The sequence below is a fragment of the Aulonocara sp. 'chitande type north' Nkhata Bay genome, linkage group LG6, assembly GCF_057382095.1.
Source record: "Aulonocara sp. 'chitande type north' Nkhata Bay isolate Kocher_YH1m ecotype deep benthic linkage group LG6, A_spYH_male_GT1.1, whole genome shotgun sequence".
NCBI lineage: Eukaryota > Metazoa > Chordata > Actinopteri > Cichliformes > Cichlidae > Aulonocara > Aulonocara sp. 'chitande type north' Nkhata Bay.
This window is the reverse complement of record NC_141349.1, coordinates 22986103-23001721: the sequence shown is the minus strand read 5'-3', so window position 1 is coordinate 23001721 and position 15619 is coordinate 22986103. Positions and strand designations below refer to the sequence as shown.

Here is a 15619-nt window from a genome sequence, read left to right as displayed (position 1 = left end):
GGATCGACTGGGGACAGGAAAGCAATTTTGCTGAAGTCCAAAACACAATATACAAGTGGTGATTTGGACCCATTTCTAGTTTTTATAGCAGGATCTGTTCTCACAAAGACTGCCATGGATTAAAGAAATACGGCACTGCGATTCTGACTCCTTTTTCTAAAACAATTGGTGGAAACCAGTATTACTGAGTACTACTGACTGATTCCAGTTCTTTGATTCTGCATCAACTATCAGACAAAATTATTGTTTCCTATCTGCTAATTCATTGTGTAAACTTGATGATCAAGAATAAAAGGTAGTCATGAAACACAGTCAAATAAGAAGCTCAAAAGAGAAAACGACTTAAAAACCTTTTTTCTAGTTTTACAAAACTCAACAATTCATACTTTACCACAGAGGTCTGACAAATGCCTGCTTTCTAAAGGCTGCTATTGAAGCTGAGAGACAGAGAAATTTTAGATGTGTAAGCACTTGAGCCTTAAAGATCAAAGGGAGTACCCTGAAGCAAGAGTAATAGATTACTGATGTGTCCTGCAACTAAAGCTAGAAATTTCATTATCTATGTGTGGCTTTCTTGTATGTAACCTGTCTGTTTATGAAAAAAAATAACTTTGAAATGGTTATAGAGCAAAGTATGATGTGGTTCTAACATGTTTACCTCGGTCTAAGATCTAGCTTCTGATTGGCTGCTTCAGTTATAAAGAGGCTCAAATAAGGAAATTGAGTGTGCCACAGTTGTTGATGTGATGCAACAACAAAACTGCTGCTAAGAAAGATATTCACCTCTGTTTTAGTTAGGGCAGAACCACCATATAACAAACTAAGATCACCATGGTAACAGCAGTCAGCTACAAAATTAAAACTACTGGTAGGTGACATGACTTACATTAATTATCTTGTTACAGTGCCATGTTTTGCTGGGAAACCTTTTGTCCTGGTATATATGGGACAAGTGGCACCTGCTTAAATACCTGCAATCCCGATCAGATCAAATCCAGATCAAATATTGTTGGGAACAACTTGAGGAACAAAACAGTATCCAAATGTCTCAAACCAAGCCTTATTTCTTCATATTTTATTGGGTAAATAGGAAATAGGTGCAGTAACGTATTGAATTGATATTGATATATTGATATGTACAAACATACATGGAAGTAGAGTAGACAGAGTTCTACAAACACACGAGCAGAATGAAGCACAACACACACACATCAATAGAAGAAAACAATAGAAAGAACGAGAGAATTAGTAGGTCAGCTCAGGAGAATGATAGGATTGCACTCCAGGCTTCATGAAGGACATTTCAAAGCAATTCTTTGGATTTTGACTGCTTTTGTTCTGTTCTCTGTCAAGATGATCCAACACTACTTCAATAATTGAGGTCTAGGCTCGAGGGAGGCCAATCCATAACTGATAGCGTTTCATGTGTGTTCTTTCTATGTCCAGAAGATGTCTAGTTTTCTTTCAGTAATACTTTTCTTGCATTTGCAATGTGTTACATCCTGTGAGGCTTTGGGAGTGTGTGGGTGGGGTGTTTGCCCGCTCTCTCGGCCTCCTCCTCTCCTGCCACTCCTACCCCCTCTGTCTCTCTCACTCTCCTCTCTCCCCAGGACACAGCTGCTCTTGATTAGCTTCGTTTGCCACCTGAATCCAGTCAGCAATCACCTCTGAGATTATATAAGCTGGGGATGAGCTGTGAGCAAGGGTGTTTTTTTTCCCCCTCTGTGGCTCTATGCAGTTTTTCTGCTAGGTTTTGGACAGACAGCCTCCTTGTGAGTAGATGGGCTTGTAGGCCCTGGAAGTGTCTCCCCGTGGTGAGAAGATATGAAGTGTGAGAAGTGGGAAGTGCCTCCCTTATTTGTTTGATAGCTTTTTCTTTTGTTGCTGCGAGTGTTTCCTTTGTCTCTTTGGCATTATTGGTAAACCGGCATTGCCCGGTCTTTAAGTTAACGTCATTTGTAATAAAACTATATCATTTGTAATAAAACTATATTATTTTAGGACAACTCTGTTTTCCTTTTCATTCTGTTTCTGGACTCATTTGTTACTGGTCCCCTCACTCGCATGCCTAGACCCCTTCGGGGGGGACGTAACACAATGTTTTCGGGATCATTGTCAATTTGAAAAATGAAGCTACTGCCGATTGGATGGTATTAAATGATGGATCAAATTCTAAAAATATTTTTCTGCGTTCATAATTGTATCAGTTTTGACAATATCGCCAACACCTCTGGCTTAAATACAGCCCCAGTTCATGACACAGCCTCTACCGTGTTTTACAGATGGCTGTAGACACTCACTTTTGTACCTCTCTCCTGACCTTGTGTGTACATTCTAATGATCATATGAAATTTAAAAAAATTACATTTTTAATTCGTCGCTCATTTTTGTTAAATTTGACATACCTCAGCTTTTAGTCCCCGTTTCACTTCTTAAAGAATAGTTTCTTGACAGCCACCCTTCCACTGAGGCTTCAGCAAACAATAGATGGATCAACTGAAGGGTCAGATGTGTTTCTCAGGTTTTGTGTTAAATCTTTTCTTTTCTTTTTCTTTTTGTCTTGATTCTCAAGGGCATGAATTTTGGGTATTGTTCATCTGCTGTAGTTTTTTTTGTGTTGCATATTCTTTCTTTGTTCTGCACTTGTCCAGTTTGTACATTTTTCTAATGACATAATGACATATCATGTCAACTTTTCAGCAAATAGCTCTCTGAAATTCACCTTATGTCAAAGTTTAATTGATTCAAAAATTAGGAGCAAATTCTTTGTTTTTGCAACAGACTGTAACAAAGTGAATACAAATACACTTTAAAAATGGTTCCTTGCTAAGTTGTCTGTTACGTGATTGGTCCTGCAAGTTAAGTGTGTTTTTTATGCTTGAATGAAAGGTCAGTGTTAAGTGACTGGACTGAAAATGAGTGAACATGCAGCCGGTGTCCAAGGAAAAACTTTGAAAGACCTTCAGAAAGCCTGGAGAATTATTGCTGAAGACCACTTTTTAAAAAACAAAAAAACAAAACAAAGCCTGGCACATTGGAAGCAAATAAGAAAGGAGGAATGGCTCAAAACCTTTGCACAATATTGCATACCAAGTTTTTAGACTAAGGAAATGAGTTCACCAACTACAACTAAAATCTTTAAATGTCAAAAAAGACATTTACTTCAAAGTTAGTTGTCCATTTTGAGTGGTCATTTACTCTCTAACATCATACTTTAGTCTTCAGCTGACAGGTGTTACACCCTTGCAACAGCACATCTGCTTCACAGCATGATAACGTAATAAGGAAAAACTTTCAACCTACAGTAAAGGTCACCTGCCTGTTTAAAAAAAAAAAATCATATTCTTTCTAAATTACAAATGTACATTTGCTATCAAGTTATTTGGGGTTCTTTTTATTCTAATAACCAGTTCATTTGGGGGATTGATTACCTCTGATTTTAATTGAATGCTGATTTTTTTGAGCAGTTTTGTTCTCCTCATTTACACCTGTTCCTAGACGTGCCTCCCAGGTGTGCAAAGTCTGCCAACTTATTATTTACGGTTCAGATATTCTTTCTCTACATGTATCACAGTACTGTGCTGACTGAACTGACAGGATTTCATTCACAGTTCTAAATGAAAGGCCAAGGCTGCCCTGCAGTTATGCACTCACACAAGCTGAGGTCATAACAGGTGCTGTAAGACACAGGGGTCTGCAAGCACCTTTCTAGCCTAATGTACAACTGCAGAGGAGGTTTCTTTCTCTCTTGGCACCAGGATTTTGCAGATTTTAAGGTATCTGTTCGATTGAAATATTATATTTTATGAAGTACTGGTGGAGGAGTTTGCTTATTGTTCCAGAGAGGCAAATTACATACAATTTCATATATACAAAAGGCGCACCTGCGTTCACACCACTCAGCGTTCAATACACACATGCTTTAGGATCAGCAGAATGTGTTGAGTGAGTAAGCATCAGCTTTAGCACAGAACTTATAAAACATGGCGTTATAAAATGTAATCGCTTTTTTTAAGCTGTCCTTTTTATTCATCCAACAGAGTTGCTATCTTTTTTATTGCAGGGCATCACAGTGGTGCAGTGGTCAGCACAGTCATCTCACAGTGACTGGGTGGAGTTTAAACGTTTTCCTAGTGTGTGTGTTTCAGCCTCTTCCAACATGCATACTAGTTTCAGTGAGACTGTGTGGCTGTCATTGTCTTAGTTTTAGCTCTGTGATAGACTGGCAGTCTGTGCAGGGTGTACCCCGCCTTTTGTCCTATGACAGCTGGGATAAGCTCCAGTCCCCCAGCTGTCATAGGACATAGTTGAATTCAACACTTCCCCATATTATTTTTTAAACCAAGATAAAAATAAAAGAATTTCCTTTTGCAAAAAAAAAAAGGTGAGTCATAGTTTTGATATGCCTTGACTTCAAGCGCATCACAGTGAGACTATACAGACAGAAAGTACACCATAGCTGTATCAACAAAAGCAAATATCACCTTAGAATTAAACAGCATGACTATTATATGAAACACCTCAAGTTGGCTCAGTTAAAAAATAAGTAAAATAAAACCTCGTTTTCCAAGAGGTGTCACTTTCTAGGGATAAATGTTTATCCTTAAAGGAAATTAAGACATAAATTTAGACATTGCACACACGCACGCATTAAACACAGTCAGTATTTCAAGATGATGTGTGAGAAAGCAAATGCTTGGTTTGCTGGACATAATATGCAGCCCTAAAAAAGGGAATCAAAGAAACCAGGCTAGGGAGGGACTGAACTTTATTTGCACTCTTAGATGAGTCTTAAGTAACAGACAAGTAAAGAGCAGGGCAGTCACATGTCACTGACCCCAAAGATAGGCATGCGAGGGATGCTGCGATTTATCATGGCATCGTTTAAGACATCCATGTGCTCTCTCACTCAGCTAATCAATACTTGGCAAGAGCTGTGTATCTTTCTGCTTCCGCAAAAAGCAAAAACATTTGAGTTTCTTCTGACATACACAAAGAAATTCACAAGAAAGCATTAGTACAAGAAAGCTTTTACTTCTTTATGTATAAAATTCATTCAATCAAGGGACTAGAGCACTGCAAGAGCCTGTCCGCTAACCACAGAGTAGGGGATGTTTATTTGCCTTCCTAATGTACTCCGACACTGATGGACACAGGTAAAACAATCTGTCATGAAGAGCAAACACAAAAGCTTCTAGTCATGTCATGATTGTGATGAATAACCTTCCTGCCCTGTACAGTTAACTGTAGTGTTTAAAATACACCCACCCCTACCATCACAAAACAAGCAATACCTGGACTGAATATTTGCTGTAGTCCCAATGTGAATTTGCATTTATAGAAAGATCTGAAAATGCATGACATTTATTTAAAAGGGTTTTAAAAATAGCAACAGTTCTGAGCAAAAGACTTGACTCAATCGAACATTTAAACAGGATTAACCAAAAAAGCATATGAGCAAAAACACATGACAAAGCTAGTACAGTTTGAAAGACAAACTATTATTTCTGCACCAACAATGTGATGCCCAGAGAGCGACTGGCCAAAAAGGTGACATGTCTCTGCATGGTGTGCAGTGTGTCCTGGACAAGGGCAGGACAAAAGGAGTGCTGGGCTTGAAAGACTACAACATATGAACAGTATCTGAAGGTTTGTTGATAAAAAACAGGAGTGAACACAAAATAGGAAAAAATCCAACAAAGCTCAGACACAAAGCCTGTGAGAGACATCTGATCCTTCGCTAAAGCCTCATCAGAAATGGGCTCAGTGGGAGGGTGGAGGTGAAGAAGCCACCCTGTGCCCAATTATAAAACAACTGGATTGACAATCAGTAGCAACAGGTCTTATGAAGGTATGAGTTCAAGTTTGAATTTAAGTTCAATTTTTGACATTTTTGAAATCAGTATTGTCAGGAAAGACGTACACCATCTGTAAAAGACAGTGGAGGCTCTGTGGTGGTTTGGGACTGAAATTAAGCCAGAGGTGTTAGTGATCAAATCAGATTATGAATGCATGAAATCTAATTGGCAATAGCTTCATGATAATGATCCAAATGCACTGTCAATGCAGTAAAAGCATACGTGGATAGAAAAACATACAGTGGAACACCATCAGGCCTCTTAAGAGCCTAGACCTCAACACTGTTAAAGCAGTGTGGGATCATTCTGACAGATAATTGAGCAAAAGACAGCCAACATCCAAAGAAGAGCTTTGAATGTCCTTCATAAAGCATGAAGAAGTGTTTCTTGAGATGACTTAAAGAAATTATAAAAACCCAACTTAAGAGAGTTCAGGCTGTGTTGAAGAAGGTGGTCATACCAAAAACACCAAAACGTACAAACTGTTTTGCCTGATATACTTGTTTGCAATACATTTCAGCACCTATTCCCCATTTCCCTGGAAAAATATACCGAATGTCTCAAGAATTTTGCGTTGTAGTGTATATTTCATAAAACAACTATATATTTAATTTGTGGTGACAAAAAAATGAATATTGATATTTTAATCTTAAATGTCACAAATCCACTGTGTTTATTATCATATTCCATTTCTTTCTTTAGACAGTAAGTTCATGGGTCATTGTGTCTCCATGTTCTAAAAAAAAATGTTTGATATTTCAGAAAACATGTCCGAATAAATTGGCTGTGTTTGTCTGCATTACCAATCAGTGATCTTAATCTCCTGTCTGTAGAGGCAGTTCTCTCAGGATTCTTAACTTTTCCTTTAGTTTTAATTAGACCTGATGCATTAGAGGCGAAAGGGCAGCAGGCGAGGTGAGTGCTGATTGTGTTTACCATCTGTTTGAGAATTAACATGTTGATACATCCATCTGTCCTTCAGGATTACTTAATTCTCTAAAGCACTTAAGATCTTTACTGTTTTCTGTTTTAACAGCACAAACATAAATGGGAGCATACCAAACAGGCAAAGGTCAATACTGATGGTGTAGCAGTCTTAATCATGTGTCTGTTTTCCCAATAAATGAAGACGTTGAACTTTTCCTCTTTCGTTTATCAGCATGTATATGGTGGAAATTTTTACCATGTGAACCTCAGTTTAAGCAATAGTCGACAAAAATTTACTTAAAGGAAAATAATAATAAATTTAACAACGAAATTCGCAAAATAGTATTGTACAAAAAACAAACAAACAAACAAGAAATTCAAACATCATTGAATAATATATAATAATTTAACGAAGCTAGGTTTGTACAGTAAAATAACAACTCACCGCAAAAAGAGCACGGACAGAAAAAAGAATGGACGTTGGGGCTGAACAGCCCAAACAGTAGGGATTTCGTAGGGACAGTCACCTTGGCCATCCAGCTTCTCTTCCCTGACCCATTACCCACACTAACAACTAGGTACAAACATAAATAAAGAAAATCAACTTCCATCAAAATAGCTCGGGAGATCAGTTCATTTTAATATTCTGCTACAATGGCAGTGACGGAGATATTCACAAAAAAGCTCTCTGGCCTTTCTCCCTCTGCCACAACAAACAGGTGGAAAGAAAGCAGAGCTTAGAGGTAAATCTCTACTGTAAATATGCTCGCTGTTTGCATTTGCATTCAATCAACAGCTGTATTTACGTGAATTCTTATTTCCAAAAATTGAGAAGAAACTGAATAAAAGTGTCTTTCATAAACACCACAGTCATTTTTTAAATGACTTTCTACCTGTTTGAAAGTGCCTGTTTGAAGCATTCACAGTCAGTTCAGTCAAAAATGTTTCCATGCGAATTTGAGTTTGAAGCTATTAAAATTCCTCCAGTGCATTCTTTCTCACCGCATGACATTTCAAATTAAGGCAGGAGCTGGAGGTGGCTCACCTTCTTCTGTTTAATTAATGCTAACATAATACTGCACTTTCTCTAGTAGAATGCATAGTTGTAAAGCAAGAACAGTATTGATTGTGTCAACTGCTCAATGCAGCTCCATCTTTTTACCAGCCACGACAGCTTGGCTGGTATTGCTTTTAACTTTGTCAGTGTGTGTATGTGGGTGTCTACCATCAGGGCTGAATGTGCTCCTAGAGACACCTGGACATGCCACAAAGACAGTATTGATACTTTCATAGGTATTTATATGTCACTCTGTCTGTCTTGTCAATGCAACAGCGTCACAAAGGTGCAAGATATTATTAAGCTGGAGTTTGAAGATAGGTTTGCTCCAAGAAAAGGAGGAAAAATGAGAAAACTTTTTATCCCTGCCTGTCCATGCCCAAATTTCCTTTGAACTGTTAACTTGCCATATGAGGTACACAATAATTGACATCATGGGTGTTGTCTGAAAAGTAATTAGTGTTGGGGTTAATGTGATCCCAACTCAATGTGGTCTTTACTTAAATACTTGCATTAGTAGTAGCAGTGTTTGATAGGGAGCACTGGGATTTGGAGAGGGACTAAACAGAATGAAGTCATTCGTGATTTTAGACACCATCTCGGAGTCATTGAAGAACACTAAGCAAGCCTGTTGAGAAAGACCTTTCCTCTCTTCTGGTGTGGCTATCAATATCATCTCCTGCAAAATGACCATGCTTTTTTGTGTTTTCTCCTCATGATGACTCACTTGTTAGAGTCACCATGGGCAGAAACCTTATTTTTTCTCCTGACCTTGCCCCCATATGTTACATATTTCACTGTCTACCCCCCCCCCCCCCCCCTTTCTTTTGCTGCCTAGCCTGACCTGTCCCCCCAATGTATATTGTATGTGTTGTATTTGTTGCATGTATGGTCATCTAGGCCTGTTTTTCGGCTGCGGGCAAGTGCAACTGACAAATAAAGCTTATCCTTATCCTTATGCTAGCACACAGAAAACATGCCAATATCAGTCCTAAAAGCAAGTGATTGCATTAAAATGGACTGAAAAGGTAGCTGCTTTGAAATATGAAATTCCTACAGGGAGTGCAGAATTATTAGGCAAATGAGTATTTTGTCCACATCATCCTCTTCATGCATGTTGTCTTACTCCAAGCTGTATAGGCTCGAAAGCCTACTACCAATTAAGCATATTAGGTGATGTGCATCTCTGTAATGAGAAGGGGTGTGGTCTAATGACATCAACACCCTATATCAGGTGTGCATAATTATTAGGCAACGTCCTTTCCTTTGGCAAAATGGGTCAAAAGAAGGACTTGACAGGCTCAGAAAAGTCAAAAATAGTGAGATATCTTGAAGAGGGATGCAGCAGTCTCAAAATTGCAAAGCTTCTGAAGCGTGATCATCGAACAATCAAGCGTTTCATTCAAAATAGTCAACAGGGTCGCAAGAAGCGTGTGGAAAAACCAAGGCGCAAAATAACTGCCCATGAACTGAGAAAAGTCAAGCGTGCAGCTGCCAAGATGCCACTTGCCACCAGTTTGGCCATATTTCAGAGCTGCAACATCACTGGAGTGCCCAAAAGCACAAGGAGTGCAATACTCAGAGACATGGCCAAGGTAAGAAAGGCTGAAAGACGACCACCACTGAACAAGCTGAAACGTCAAGACTGGGCCAAGAAATATCTCAAGACTGATTTTTCTAAGGTTTTATGGACTGATGAAATGAGAGTGAGTCTTGATGGGCCAGATGGATGGGCCCGTGGCTGGATTGGTAAAGGGCAGAGAGCTCCAGTCCGACTCAGACGCCAGCAAGGTGGAGGTGGAGTACTGGTTTGGGCTGGTATCATCAAAGATGAGCTTGTGGGGCCTTTTTGGGTTGAGGATGGAGTCAAGCTCAACTCCCAGTCCTACTGCCAGTTTCTGGAAGACACCTTCTTCAAGCAGTGGTACAGGAAGAAGTCTGCATCCTTCAAGAAAAACATGATTTTCATGCAGGACAATGCTCCATCACACGCGTCCAAGTACTCCACAGCGTGGCTGGCAAGAAAGGGTATAAAAGAAGAAAAACTAATGACATGGCCACCTTGTTCACCTGATCTGAACCCCATTGAGAACCTGTGGTCCATCATCAAATGTGAGATTTACAAGGAGGGAAAACAGTACACCTCTCTGAACAGTGTCTGGGAGGCTGTGGTTGCTGCTGCACGCAATGTTGATGGTGAACAGATCAAAACACTGACAGAATCCATGGGTGGCAGGCTTTTGAGTGTCCTTGCAAAGAAAGGTGGCTATATTGGTCGCTGATTTGTTTTTGTTTTGTTTTTGAATGTCAGAAATGTATATTTGTGAATGTGGAGATGTTATATTCACTGAAAGAAGTGATATTGTCTCCTTTTAAATATAGCATATTATATTTTGGTATATCTTTTCAATTCAAATGAGTAATTCCTGTCTACATATATAATTCGAGTAACTCAGAATACATTCCCTGCGTTTTAATCCAATTAATTTTAGTTAATTAAATGTAGCTCAAAATGCTTAAGTATGTTTTTCATAGCCTCCTGCTGGGCCATTTTGCGCATGCGTTAGGACAGGCCACCATTTTGCACGCGGACTGAAGAAGCGGACTCTTTGTGCTGCAAGCAGGCTCAAGTTAATCGCACAACTTCATATAAAGGTGGTCTAGCTTCGGTAAGTAAACCTTTTACGGTCGTTTTTGTTTTATTTTTTTTACCTCAGTCAAAGCATGTTGACTCTTTAAGACGTGTGCACATGGAGAAAGAAGTCTAAGTAGTTGTACACCTCTGAACTTTGTCATGAATTTGACTTAAGCTAGCTATGTGCTCTATTAGCTACTGCTCTATTAAAAGAGTAATTGTATTGATGCGTTAAAATGTCATATGTTTTTAGCTTAGTTCTTGTGGCACACTTTGTACTAACAAATTATGGAACGAGGCAATTTCTCTGTAGTTAGCTGTAAAGTTCACTGTACAGTCGCCTGCAGTTTTAAGTTGAGAAATCGTCCCTCCCGCCACAACATTGGCATTAAGGAATAGTCGGGCGGGGGAGGGGGCTTCTGAACGCACCTGCACAGTCAGGGGTGCAGTAGGAAATAAGTAGGATTGGCATTGCACAACGTCTTTTGTGCAGAAAAAAATAATGGTTGTAAACTGTGGAGGAGAATAACTCAGTGGTTGCCAAAAATGTGAGATCAAAAGGCACTGAGAGTGAGGTTTGTCAGAACTGAAATTAACTCAGAAAAGAAGTTGCTTCACTTGATAGAGCTGTTGAGTGCAAGACCTGTCAGCGGTCTGGTTTAGCATTTGAAGCCTCGCTACGTGCTTCCAAACCGCTGCATTTAATCTCAGAGAAAACTAACACAGAGAAGTAAAGCAAGTGTGTAAGTTCATCTCTTTATGTTTGCATAGTATTTCCATGTTGAGCTTAACAACCGATGTATGGAGCCACAGCTGGACTGGCTGTCGGAGTTTTGTATTGAGGGGGAAAGGAAGCGATTTGTTTTATACTTCAGCTAGAATGAAAAAAGACACAAAGCTGGAGTTATTCGGTGTCTTCATGCTGAACAGCTAAAACTTCTTCCCTCATTCTCCCCCCTCCCTCTCCTGTTGCTACTTCAATCATGAAACTGATCGATTATCAGGTGATCGGCTTTTCTGTAGCTAGTCTCTCTCATTTGTTAGTCACCCAGTTTGCGCTAGAAAGAGGAAAACGGCAGATAAACAACAGCAGCACGTTTAAGCTTGATAAGCTGTTGCTAGAATTTTTTTAATATTACTTCTAGTATCCGCTTATGTTTTCTGGAGCCACAGCCGTAATAGCTGCTGGTCATGATAGTTTGGATATGTGGTGAGAAGGAAACATGAAGGTGAAACCAGGAGAAGTTTTTACTGAATCATTAGAGCTGAACAGGTAATGAAGAAACAGGTTTACATTTTAGGTCACATGAATGAGTTGAAGGGAAGTTATGAACTGTTTATGAGAGACAAATAACACCAGGATCCTTTTCTATGTAGCTGACATCTGGTAACTGTGCAGGGGCGGATCTAGCAAAGTTTTGCCAGGGGGCCAGGTAGGGCATTAACAGGGAAAGGGGGGCACAAAGACATAATTTCTTTCTTATTCTCATTTAAAATGTCTAGCTTTTAATAAATAATTATTCTAAATCTTACTACCAAAGTGGTGATCTGGTTAAATGTATAGAGATCCATTATTGTATGTAGTAAATATTAAGTCTAATATATGCCCTAGTAATAGTAGTACATATAGCACTTTTTCCTTTGGGAAGGTACGCTGTCTGCGCTGTCTGCCACTGTATTGAAGAAAAATGTTGAATCTAATTATTATAGAAAAATAATTGATTTCTGTGCATTAAAGTAGATTACGTCAATTAAGCATTATCAGGCGAAGGGTGCGGGGTGATTTCCTAATATTTTTGCTGGGAGTTGGCAGCCCTATTAGTTAGTTTAATATTTCTATGTACTGTTTAGAATACCTGAATAAGGAGGATGGTGTAAGTTTTTTAGGTTGATCAGTATTGCTGAAGTATAAAATATTTTGGGTGCAGTGTATTTTTTGCATACAGGTATAACAGAATAGCTTTAATGTTTTGTTTTTAAAACTGAGTATGAACTTATACAAAATGCAGCAAAATATTTATAAAAACAGTTTTATTTATTATAAAATACACTATATCGGATTCATATCGGCATCGGCAGATAATCAAATTTATGATATCGGTATCGGACATAAAAAAGTGGTATCGTGCCGTCTGTAGTTTGCACAGAGGCACAAGTAAGATTTGTTTTGTTACAAGGGAGTATCATGAAGTAATGCACTAATGGCTTGGAAACGGTAATTGTTTGTCTTTCTAAAGTTTATTTTTTTTATTTGTCTTCCTTTTCTGGCAGATTTTCTTCCCCTTATGTGTTACTGTTTATTCAAGAAGATGGTGTTATTTTGGTAAGTACATGCAAATTCCTTACATATTTATCACAACAGTATTTGTCACAGTATTGCAGGGACAAGTTTATCTATCTCATCTTAAGGGTTCTTGTGATTATTAATATTGATATTAATTAATATCAATTAATATATATGATTAAATTTCTTTTATCCAGGACAAAAGAAAAAAAAAACTTGCGAAAGTGAAATGAAAAACAGGAATTTAGTTCTTGTGAGTTAAGAGGATGCAGAGCATAGGGTTAGATGGAGGTGGATCATTCACTGTGGTGATCCCTGAAGGAAACAGCCAAGAGAAAAAGGATCAGATTGCAAAAAAAATGTGGTTTGTTTGCATACATGAGTCTTTACGGTACCCATAGGACTCCTGAAGTATAAGTACTCTGAAGTTTGCAGAGCAATTTCAGAGATGTTTGGGGCTTACATGGCAAGCATGTTTTTAGTTGCACATCTAAATTTTCTCTGCTCTCTGTTGCTGATGGCAGAGTTCTGCCCCGCTGACCTCACAGGTGAGACACTCCCACCAGTGGACAAAGAGCACAGGAAAATGTGTTGCCAACCACCTGAAACAGACAAATATCTGCTTTTTAAAACCCTTTAAACCCGTTAAATGGACTGATGCCATTCATTTCTTCTTTGATTAACAGTAGTAACATCCTTCATGCACTGTATACTAACCCATATGATAATCATGCTTTATGAAGTGATGGCAATTGCATTGTAGCATTTAATGAAGAAATAACAAAATAATCATACCAATGATTAAGCACCAGTCTTCTTTTGTGTGTGTGTGTGTGTGTGTGTGTGTGTGTGTGTGTGTGTGTGTGTGTGTGTGTTTTACAGGTAAATGCTGAATTCCAGTGTATTACAACACTTCAACTGGAGATGACCTTCGCGGCACAGTTAGACAGAATTACACCTCAGTTGATGACAGTTTTCCAGAAGAAGGGCGGTGTTTCTGGGCAGAAACTTGCCCACCACTTGCAGATCATGCAAGAGGTAAATCTGAATATTGCAAATTCTATTTGGATTTCTTTTGTCTTAAGTGGCAGGTCACTGGTGAGTCCAATAAGCCGTTTTAGGTGACCAGCCAAGCAATCTAAATTTTGAAATTTCATATATAAATTTTATTTACTATGTTTGAACTGACATATGATAAAATTTACTTATTGCGAATGTCAGACATTGTTCTTTTTTCCAAATTGGTTTAATCAGCAACTCTCTTTAAACAGGCTGAAAGTGATGTTAAAGTGAAAAGGGAAGCAGTTCTCAGGGCACTTTGCCTCTACCTTGGTGAAGAGGACGGAAGCCTTATTCGGGAGTTCTTTGTAAGTCATTTAAGTCATTGTAAGCAAGTCATCTATACACACACTTTTTAGATAGATATCTGTGTGTGTGTGTATTACACACACACACACACACACACACACACACACACACACACACACACACACGACTAGATTGGAATTTAATTGTAGAGTTAATTGTTTTTTCGTTTACCTTTTTATTAAATGTTTAGGACATTGAAGGAGATGATATCCAGAGAGACCTGAAGAAGCACACCATGGGCATTTATGTCATCAACAGGGAGGATGGACAAAATGGACATTATGATGACATTGGAATATTTGTTGAAGAGGAGATAGTCATGGACAACATTGGATCTCTGGCCCAAGCTTGTGCATTGATGCTTGGAGTAATCTATGCACTAAACCTAGCCTTCCCCAAGGAATTGAAGGACTATTATGAATTCATTTAGAAAGTGTTGATGGGATTCGATGGTGAAAAGCTCTCCCCCAAAGTCTTTGGGCTGAAGAGCAAAATTGCTACTGGATAGGAAGATTTCTAAAACCACACATCAAGAGAATGCTGTTATGTAAATTACCAATGACTGGTGCTCTTGTGAATAGGAGTGAAACTCTTGTACAACCATCATTTGTTCTGTGTTATGTTTCGATTGAACATTTTAACTTTCAATAATGAATGTTTCACGTGTGGTACATTTGAGTAGCTTGAAGAGCAACTTTGTAATTATTCAGTTATAGCTGCTGCCCTGCGTATAATCAGTGTTAACTCAACCGGATAAAAAAAAACAAAAAAAACCATTCATGATTACCACACTGCAGCACACTGGTAACACTTTAAAGACTATTAATTGTTTTGAAGCGAGTATGTTAGGTCAGAAAATATGTAAAACATTCAGAATCTTCAAGGAAGGACTAGAATAGAAAGACAGTGGTCAATAAGCAGTAAGGAAAACACAAGTTTAATTTTAAGTCTAATTACCTTATTAAAATGCAATTTCTAAATATGGATCGCAGAACAGCAAGTCTGAAACTGGTTAGTTTGTGGATGCATCAGTTTCTAATTGTGATACATTATACTGCTGGTAGTGTTTTATTCTTTTATGTAAGGAGTTTGTTTTTTTCTTTTTTAGAGGAAGAGAAACATTGGTTAACATTTCTCTTGTCTGTTGTTTCTGTTTTGTTTGAATACAGCTTTTTAAAGCTACTAGTTCATAGGCAAAAGTTTTGTAATTTGTATTATACAAATTGCAGCAATTTCCCTTACAGATGTGGATTCTTATTCTGTTTGCAACAAATTTTGCATTAATAAATGATGTGAAAGAATGTTGTAGTTTTCATTATTGACGTTTTTAAAAACTACAAATCAGGGTAAGCAATATTTTTTAAGTAAACTTAACTTAATTGAAATAGAGAGACATTAACAATTTGATTGATTTGAATATAAGTTTGGGACATAAGTGTAAAGGAAACAAATTATTCTGGTACATTTAACACGACCTTAGTTGGACTTAC

At 38.2% G+C, this 15619-nt stretch overlaps 1 protein-coding gene across 1 annotated transcript; it reads left to right on the top strand.

The window, feature by feature from the left end:
• The first annotated feature begins 10424 nt into the window (after window positions 1-10424).
• On the top strand, window positions 10425-15373 carry LOC147327815 (uncharacterized). The gene is made up of 5 exons (XM_086295701.1): window positions 10425-10511; window positions 12749-12800; window positions 13644-13799; window positions 14033-14128; window positions 14320-15373. The coding sequence occupies exons 3-5, from the start codon at window positions 13686-13688 to the stop codon at window positions 14557-14559; spliced, it is 450 nt and encodes a 149-aa protein (XP_086151827.1). The 5' UTR covers window positions 10425-10511; window positions 12749-12800; window positions 13644-13685; the 3' UTR covers window positions 14560-15373.
• The last annotated feature ends 246 nt before the right edge of the window (window positions 15374-15619 follow it).

What these genes read in the sequence shown, in the direction of transcription:
- LOC147327815 (XM_086295701.1), top strand. Translation starts at nt 13,686, where the DNA reads ATGACCTTCGCGGCACAGTTAGACAGAATTACACCTCAGTTGATGACA. An exon ending in ACTTGCAGATCATGCAAGAG is followed by an intron (nt 13,800 to 14,032) that starts GTAAATCTGAAT and finishes CTCTTTAAACAG; the next exon opens with GCTGAAAGTGATGTTAAAGT. An exon ending in GCCTTATTCGGGAGTTCTTT is followed by an intron (nt 14,129 to 14,319) that starts GTAAGTCATTTA and finishes TTAAATGTTTAG; the next exon opens with GACATTGAAGGAGATGATAT.